General features: G+C 53.8%; 1 protein-coding gene across 3 annotated transcripts; it reads left to right on the top strand.

The window, feature by feature from the left end:
* Nucleotides 1166–5073, top strand: ZBTB25 (zinc finger and BTB domain containing 25). 3 transcript variants are annotated; one of them, XM_021403342.1, is made up of 3 exons: nt 1166–1273; nt 1733–1912; nt 3451–5073. In XM_021403342.1, exons 2-3 carry the CDS (start codon nt 1740–1742, stop codon nt 4580–4582), a joined length of 1305 nt encoding a protein of 434 aa, XP_021259017.1. In that variant the 5' UTR covers nt 1166–1273; nt 1733–1739; the 3' UTR covers nt 4583–5073. The 3 variants fall into 3 exon arrangements, with proteins under 3 accessions (XP_021259017.1, XP_021259019.1, XP_021259020.1); XM_021403344.1 differs by lacking the exon at nt 1166–1273 and adding an exon at nt 1280–1575; XM_021403345.1 differs by lacking the exon at nt 1166–1273 and adding an exon at nt 1288–1307.

Raw genomic sequence — 9125 nt, forward strand, 5'->3', positions numbered from 1 at the left:
CAGATTTGAAAATGCCGTAAGCTACAAAAGTAGCAACAAAATGTATGTATGCATATAAATAACGCTCCCCAACGTCCACTCATTGTCATTCACCTCTGTTCTGATAGCCACGATGACACCATCATAGCGGTTATGACATCACAATGGCTGCGATGACATCACAATGGCTGCGATGACATCCCATTGTGGGCCCATTGTGGCACTTTGTACTCCTGGAGCCCCATGAAACCACTGACTTTTTTTTTTATAGTGAAATATCATTCCTCATCATCACTCCCATCGTTTTGGCTCCGGTGTCTCTGGAGCTCTTCAAAGCCATCTTTGGGCCACGGTCAACCTAGATAACATGTAAATAATTAATCATTTAAATAAATAACCTGCTGTCTGCAAACAGCCCCTCACTCGGTACACAGGTTAATAAATATGTCACATAACACAGCCGCGGAGCACGGAACCTTCAGCCCCTGCTGCTGGCCCTTGAGGGAAGAAAAGCAGCGTGTGGTATTGATAGGGGCGGTGGGATTGGAGCGCCATTAAACCTCAGTCCGGCGACCCATGTGAGAAGATGGCCCCGAGCCCAGGGAGCTCTGTGTGTAAATAGGAGAAATAAGGCATGGAATGCTGGAAAAAGGAATTTTTGTGGGCACCGTGGGATGAGCAGCAAGCACTGCGTGGAGCACTCGCCCTCCCGCAGGCACCTCTGGAACCAGTCCCATGTCTGCTGCTACTGGGGCAGTATTTGCCCTAAAGCCTTCAGATTTGGCCAAATTAGAAATCACCATTCCATTGAGCAGCAAAATATCAAAGGCTCAGGGAAAGCCAAAGATGATCTGAAGAACGTGTCAGACACCACGGAGGTGAAAGCGACAGATGTGTGACACTGCGCGAAACCCACGCGGAGAAAGCACACCAGCTGCTGACTCCCACTGCCATTTTCAGTAAAAAAAAAACATATTAAAACCAATCCCTTGGGCACCAAAGTAACCAGGGGCAGCGGCCCCTCCGTCACAGGCAGCGAAGGGGTGAAGTTTTGCGCGGTGCTCGCGCCATCGCTGCGCGGACAGAAGCTCAGCGCCGCGCCGCGCAGCGACCGCGCAACCCCCGCGCAGCCGACTCCCTCAGTTTTTCCACGCGTGGGCGGCCCGGCACGGCACGGCCCGGCCCGGCCCAGCCCAGCCCGGCGGCAGGAAGCGCGGGGGGAGCTGCGCCCACCCCATCCGCCGCGCAGGGAGCGGGCGGAGCCGCGCAGGGTCGGGGCAGCGCTTCCGCGGGGGTAAGCGGTGCGGGGCGGCTGCGCGCGGGGTGCGGTGAGCGGCTCCTCCCGGCCCTCGTCCCCCGGCTGTGATATTCGGGGGGGAAACAATAGCGCGTATCAGCGTGCATTTGCAGAAGGGGCCGGCGGGCGCGGGGCGGCTCAACGCTGCACGGCGAGGGCTTTGTGGGGCGGCACAGGGTGCCCTGTGTGCGCTTCCCCGCGCCGGGTGCGGTCTGCGCTGAGCGACGGCGCTTTGACACGTTGTTAAAGTTGGCACCTGCGCGGCACTTGGTGCTGTGGCTTCACTGTGCGCGGAGCGGGTACGGTGACAGCAGGGAGCGGATCTCAGCGTAGGGTTGGGGCCGGGGGTCAGGGGGAGAAATCGTGGAAGCTGGGTGCAGCGGGGGGAGGCTCTGGGGCTGTGCTCTGTGCTTGATGGGACTTCGTGCTGGGACAAACCTCCTGTCCTCCTCCCAGACACGCCATGGACATGGCCGGCCACAGCCTGCTCCTGCTCCAGCAGCTGAACATGCAGCGGGAGTTCGGCTTCCTGTGCGACTGCACAGTTGCCATTGGAGATGTTTACTTCAAAGCCCACAGAGCGGTGCTCGCTGCTTTCTCAAACTATTTTAAGATGATATTTATCCATCAGACAAGGTAAGGATACGCAGCTCTCTTCCGATCTCCTTACTGCTCTGCTCAGCTTTCTGCTTTTTACTCTTTCTAAAGGAGCTGCAATCTAAAAGAGTCCAACTGGGGATGTTATGTGGTCTGAGATTGTTTCCTAACCCGGCCCACACCTCAGTTCCCTCACAGCCTGCCCAGCACTGGCGCTTCCATGGCCTCAGGAATTGCCCCAGCCAAGAAGAAAGCCAATCCCATGGGGTTTGGGCAGTTTTCCGGCTCAGCTGGATCCTTCCTGACAGGATCCGTGGGCTCAAGGCAGTCAAGGAGCTGTGGCCTTATCTCATCTCTGCACTTCAGAGTCTTCAGATAAGGGCAGGGATTGTGAGCATCCACTTATTCCAATCTCCTGTCCGGATGCTTCACCTGACCGGGCCCAGAGCGGTTCTGCAGGTACAGGGAAGTTGGCACTGATCCCTAACCTCGCCTTGGAGCTGCAGCGATGGATTAATCCCTTCTGTGTTCCCCCTCCTGCCCGTGGCAGCGAGGTCCTGGCCTCCGGCAGCTCCCCAGGAAAATCGTCACAGAATCACAGGGGTTGGAAGGAACCTCTGGACATCCCCCAGCCCAACCCCCTGCTAAAGCAGTTCCCTACAGTAGGTTGCACAGGAAAGTGTCCAGGCAGGTTTTGAATATCTGCAAGAGGGGAACTGCACCACCTCTCTGGGCAGCCTGTTCCAGTGCTCTGCTACCCTCGCAGTAAATACATTTTTCCTCATGTTCAAATGGAACTTCCAGTTTGTGCCCATTGCCCCTTGTCCTGTCACTGGGCACCACCAAAAAGAGCCTGACCCCATCCATTTGACTCCAGTCCTTTAGATATTTATAAGCCTTGATAAGATCCCCTCTCAGTCTCCTCTCCTACGGGCTGAACAGCCCCAGGGCTCTCAGCCTTTCCCATAGGGGCAATGCTGCAGGCCCCGATCCTCGGCCATCCACGTGCAGTGAGACGACAAGCGAACTTCTGTGGCAATAGGTGTTGTTTGCTGACACTTAGGTGCAAAGCTTGTAAAGATTACATGGTAGTGGCGGCTGGATTTATTACCTGAGCGCATAAAACACACCGTGCCTCCTGTTAGAGGGTGGCACACATGGCTAGGTGCCATCGCAGGTGGGGCAGACGGAGACTGGCTGTGCTCGCGGTCCTTCGCCATGGCTCTGTGCGCTGTCATTGCAATCACACGGATACATAGAATCGTAGAATTGGTTGAGTTGGAAGGGGTCCTTAAAAGCCATCTAGTCCAACTCCCCTGCGATGAACAGGGACACCTACAGCTCCATCAGGAGCTCAGAGTCCCATCCATACACAAACACATGCTGAGCACTGCTATGCACACAAGGCAGCCGTGCTCCTGCAGGCCTTGGCAAGGAGCGCTGCCTGTCATGGACCTGCAGCCAGGCGGCAGCGCCCGCATTCTGCAAGCCAAGGACGGCGCAGATGAATGGGCAGATAATGGGTCAGGGCTGTAATTTGGAGTCAACGATGTGCTTAATCATCTGTCTTGTTTCAGTGAGTGCATAAAGATTCAGCCCGCAGACATCCAGCCGGACATTTTCAGCTACCTCCTGCACATCATGTACACCGGGAAGGGCCCGAAGCAGGCGGTCAGCCAGAGCCGGCTGGAGGAGGGCATCCGCTTCCTGCATGCTGACCACCTTTCCCACCTCGCTGTCGAGATGAACCAGGCCTTCCCCTCAGAGGCCGTGCAGTCCTCAAACCTCTATGGGATCCAGATCTCCACCGCACACAAAGCAGCAAAGGAGCGGCCGGGCGCCAAGGAGACGCTGGGCAGCGCAGGGGGCCGGCCTTCCGCCCCAGCTGAGCACCCTCAGCTGCAGCTCTCCCTCGCCATCGGCCTGGATGACAGCAGCCACGAGCAGCCGGGCCCGCACCCCACAGCCCAGCCCGCAGCGCTGGCCAGGCCGGCAGAGGAGCTGCCGAAGCTTTCTGTCTCCATCAAGCAGGAGAAGTGTGAGGCTGAGCCTGTGGTGTCCCAGAGCTGCAGCCCTCCTTCCCCGGACAGAGCAAACCCTGTTCTTGCCAAGGCCAGCCTCAGGGTGCACCTGTGTCACTACTGCGGGGAGCGCTTTGACTCGCGGGCCGGGCTGCGGGAGCACCTGCACACCCATGTTTCGGGCTCACTGCCCTTCGGCGTGCCGGCCTCCATCCTGGAGAGCGGTGGGCTTGGGGAGGTGCAGCCCCTGACGGAGGGCAGGGAGGGCGGGCAGCGCCTCGGGGCCTTCCTCCTCAGGGAGGATGAGAACCTGCTGGAGCACCCGGGCTGCGGTGAGCTCGAGCCCCTGCAGATCGGGCAGCTCTCCCTCATCTCCAAGGACCATGAGCCAGTGGAGCTGAACTGTAACTTTTCCTTCTCGAGAAAGAGAAAACTTGGCTGCACTGTCTGTGGCCGCACGTTTTTCCGGAAGAGCCAGCTGCTGGAGCACATGTACGCACACCGGGGGAAGCAGCCCAAGCACGGCCGCGGCCCACGGCTGGAGAGTCCCCTCACCCCCAGATTCCGGCCCTACAGCGATGGCGAGGGCGTGGGGAAGAGTTCCAGCTTGTCCCAAGATCACTTGGATGAGTGTTTACTGGAGTCTGATCTCATCCAGGAAAGCGTGGATACGATCCTGGTAGAGTAATTCTCCCTGTGCAGCTGTCTGACACTGGTTTGGGGCATTTTCCATGCACTGAGCTGCCAGAACTGACTGTTGTCCTCAGCCAGAGTTGCCCTCTGACTGAGCTAGCTGTGAAGAATGGTGTGTTTGGTTTGTGTGTTTACTTTTTTACCTCTCTAAGTTTTAAACTCGAGCTAATTCAACTCTAAGTCTTTGGAAGCCTCCATATGACTCGGTTACCTTTTCACAAATGTGAACTTGTTCTTGCCCTGCTTTACTGGAGTTTGTAACGTGTCGCTGGGTGTGAGGTTTACACATCCCCTAATACACGGGGTGGCATCAAGGGCTGTTTGTAGCCCATAAAATTGCTCTTCTGGTTCTAGACAGAGGGAAATGTAGAGGGAAATATATATATCGTTCTTCCCAAATAGTTTGGTTTTAATTAAAATAAATGAGGAGATAAGTCCTGAAGTTTGTGTTTATAACTGCAGTTAATAAATCTCTGCATAAATGCACGTGGGAGCTATAAGGCTCATCTTTTCAAGGGAATTGGTGGGAACCTTGACTTCAACAGCCCCTAGAGTCCTTGTCAAATGAATTGCTAACATTTATTTACATATTGCTTACATAATTAGGAGTTGGACTTGACGATCCTTTTGGGTTCCTTCCAACTCGGGATATTGTATGATTCTACTCTGAGACGTGCTCAAGGGCGTCGCGTGGGTTTTCCTCTTTCCTGTTCCTCCCTCTTCAGCTGCTGCTGCATGAGCAAGACACGCACTGATGCCCCTCCGGGGTCAGCTCCCATTACTGGGCCTTCTGAGCGCTGAGGGATGGGAGCTGTGAGGGAAGGTCTGCTCACAGAGCTTCTGGGTAACACGTCCTGACCAAAGAAAAGACCGCTAAGATCATCTAGTCCAGCCATCAACCCGTCTATACCATGCCTACCAACCACGTCCCATAGTGCCGCACTTCCATGCTTCTTGAAGAAATACATAACGTGCTATTTCTTCTCTGCTTGTGGAGCCACCTAAGATGGTAGATGTAGAATTTTTGCCTTTCATTACTCAATTTCTGAAAAGTGATGTTATCCAAGAGGGGTTTAAAACTGTACACGTTCCTCTTGTGTTTTATCCCTCTGTAGTTTTCCACCTGAGCAACCCATGCTTCCCACCAGCTGGGCTCCAACCCATCCCATCCCTACACTGATGTGCTTATGGCACTGAGATTCCTCCCGCAGCAAGAAGCCATGGCCTGGTGAGCTGCTCCAGTAACCCCAGTCCCCGTTATCCATTACACATCCACCAGCCCCCACGGAATTGAGTCATTGTGTAGGAAAGGAGGCTCTGAACAATGGTGAGAACTGTTTACTGTCAACGTGCCGGGTCCACATCTCTTTGTAGCCAGGGCCCTCGAGCTGTCATCTCGTTCTGGAGCAGAATCTGGAACAAAACCGCTGCTGCATTTAATGCTCGTGGAGGCCTTTGTGAGGGCGGCTGCTGGGCAGGGAGCTGCGCACTGCAGGGGACGGGGTGGCCGCCAAGTTGTGTTTTAAGACAAAGGGAACAAACAAACAGGCCCCGAGCTTGTGTGGATGCTGTGAGGAGCTGCTCCACTTGCTGTGCGTGCCTGTCAGGGTGTTTGGGTTGCTCTGGTGGGGCTGCAGCTGGGCTGGGTGGAAAAAGGGGTTTTGTTGAGGAAGCAATGAAACCCTCCCAACAAGCAGACCTTCAGGGCTGGCTGCTCGCAGCTGGGGTCCCTAAGGTTCAGCAGGATGGCTAAAACATGGAGTGTTGTGATAATTCCCTATTTGGGTTCCTGTGTTTGCTTCCAGGCCCGTTAGGAGCACAGAGGGGAGTCTACTGGGTAGAGACAGAGCTGTGCAAGGGAAGTAGATGCTGCAGAAATGAGCTGAAAGTGACAGTTTTTAGACAGTTGAGCAGTCGATGGGCACTTGGTGACCTCAGCGAGATCTCTAACTCATCTGAACTCATTTGTGTTGAGAGTCAATGGCCCTTGATGTGTTTGCAAGTCCTGCCGAGATCAGCAGGACAGATAAACCCGTGGTGGGGATGCTTTAAACAAAGGGCAGTCAACAAAGGGCTCGGTATTGGGGACAACAGGAAATGTTGGTTGGTTTTTTTTTTTCTACTATTTGGACATGAAAAGGCAGCTTCAGTGAAAGCGGTGACCTGGGCCAGAAGCCATGTCTGTCCGTGCGTCAGCTGTGGTGTGTGCACACCTATTGCAGGAGTGCCTCTGCACAACACTGCCGTTCTATCATGGCCAGTGCCGTGCTCAGCACCTCTCTGATATTTCTTACCGTTGCTCCCCCTTTTAGGTTGTGCTTTGGTTCATCTTTGTGGTGCCGAACATCTGTGACATCAAACGTCGGTGAAAGGCGTTTTCTCATCATTTGCAATAGGAGAAATGTATTTTCAGCGTTTTTCTTCTGAAAGTGTTAAAGCGCTGTTATAATTAAAGCAGCAGAAGAAGCTGGAGAGACAGAACTGCACACTGCAGCCTCCCCTTGCAGGCATCACTTGCTCTCCGCCTTAGAAAATCATAGAAAATAATTTCAGAAGGCAGCTCCATCTTCTAAGCAAGAACAGCAGCCGCTCCTGGGCACATAGGAAAAGGTTTTACCCTTGTATGTAGAACACACTTGGGTTATTGTATACTTAACTCTGAGGCAGGGGCACGCTGGAAAAAATCTGCCTGATATGTACAGCTGGGAAAAATGAAACCTTTGTCCCTGTATGCAGGATAATGATCCTGGTAATTCCTTTCAGCTGCCTGTGATTGGTTGATCAATGTGCACGAGCTTAGGCAAAGAAAGGCTGAACATGTTGCCCAGAGGGGTGGTGGATGCTGCATCCCTGGTGGCACCCAAGGTCAGGCTGGACGGGGCTCTGAGCACCTGATGGAGCTGTAGGTGTCCCTGCTCATTGCAGGGGGGTTGTACTAGATGGCCTTTAAGATCTCCTTCCAACTCAAATAGTTCTATGATTCTGGGATTCTAAAGACACGGAATGATGCCTAGAGGCTACTAAAAGCTCTGGGGATGCCCAAAGCTTTGACAAAGCAGGAGCGTGAAAAGGCCTTGGCTTTGGCCTCATGCACTGCAGCAGGCGAGTGCTCAGCACAGCCCCAAAGCATTAGCACAGAGTCCTCCTCTAGCACCCATTAGCCCTGGAAATGCCATCAAGTGCTGCAGTAAGACATCGTTTCCATAGGTAGCTGAGTGATATTGGCCAGTGCATGCTGCACAACTTCCACGTCATAGAATCGTTTGAGTTGGAAGGGACCCTTAGAGGTCATCTGGTCCAACCCCCCTGCAATGAACAGGGACACCTACAGCCAGGGGGAGAAATGCTGGCTGCCAGGAGGTGACGCAGCCTCTCTCTGCTCCTTTATTCCAGGCAGAACAACAACAACAATAACCCCGGGCCTTCAGCTCAGTGGGCCGCCCACACAGTGCCTTGCAGCAGGGCCGCGGGGCACCAGGACACAGCCCCCGCGCCAGGAGCACTAACAGCAGGAAGCACATTGTAAACCCAGAGCACTGAACGTGAGAGTGGAAAATAAACCATGAAATGCCGCTCTCATGAGCTTGCTGGAAAGTGCATTAATGCTGGTAATGAACAGTTCTTAAATACATTGGAGGTGGAAGGCGTAAACTGGGTGCAGGCAAAGCTTTCAGAAGTGCAGTGAAAACCATCAACACACGCAATTCAATCTTATTTCCCATTTCATTTCCATGTTCTGTAAGCAGGCACAGGCTCTGGGCCATTGGTTCCCAGTGGCCCAGGAGGAGCTTCATCCTCAGCTCATCACGTCCCTCCCACGGGCAGCAGCCAGCAGCACGATGTGACACATCGCCGCGCTCAGCTCCAGCTTTGCTGCCGGGTAAGGAGCTGACAGGCTTCTCTTCTCTGCTCCTGCCAAAAAGGAGCTCTCTGCGTGGGTGTCCCAGCAGTCCAGCACCAGGATAAGCTATTCTGAGCAAAAAAAAAGATGGGGAGGAAAAAGAGCATGAAGCCCTAAATGGCACACCAGTTAGGTATTTACAGTTGGATCGATGTCAGGACTTAATTCCCTGAAATGCGATCACAGCACATGTGGGATTTGCATGTTTCATTAAGAAACAGTAATGACGCAGCTTCAAAGGCAGCCTAATAGCGGAAACACTGCCACGAAACATTCTAACCCAGACACCTCTGCCCTCAAGACAAAGGTGCAGCATAGCCCAGCACCTCACCGCCTCAGCTCCACCTGAGCTAAATCGTCCTGGGGAAGCCATGCAGCTGCTGCCGAGGTCGAACTTGTGGGGTGATGGGGGGCTGTACCCAGCTCTAGTGGGGATGATGCCTTCAGCCCTCTCATTTGAATTGCAAAAGGGTTTTTCTTAATGTCTCCTCCTTCTGTATCCAGCGTGTTTGTCAGGTTGTATGTGATAAAGGCAGTTTGTAAATGGTGGTTTGGGGTATTTTTCACTGAGATCCACTTCCCAGCTAAATGGACTTTGAGTTCATCGCAGACAGTCCCACCATTAGCAAAGAACTGT

The sequence above is a fragment of the Numida meleagris genome, chromosome 6, assembly GCF_002078875.1.
Source record: "Numida meleagris isolate 19003 breed g44 Domestic line chromosome 6, NumMel1.0, whole genome shotgun sequence".
In the NCBI taxonomy this organism is placed as follows: Eukaryota; Metazoa; Chordata; class Aves; order Galliformes; family Numididae; genus Numida; species Numida meleagris.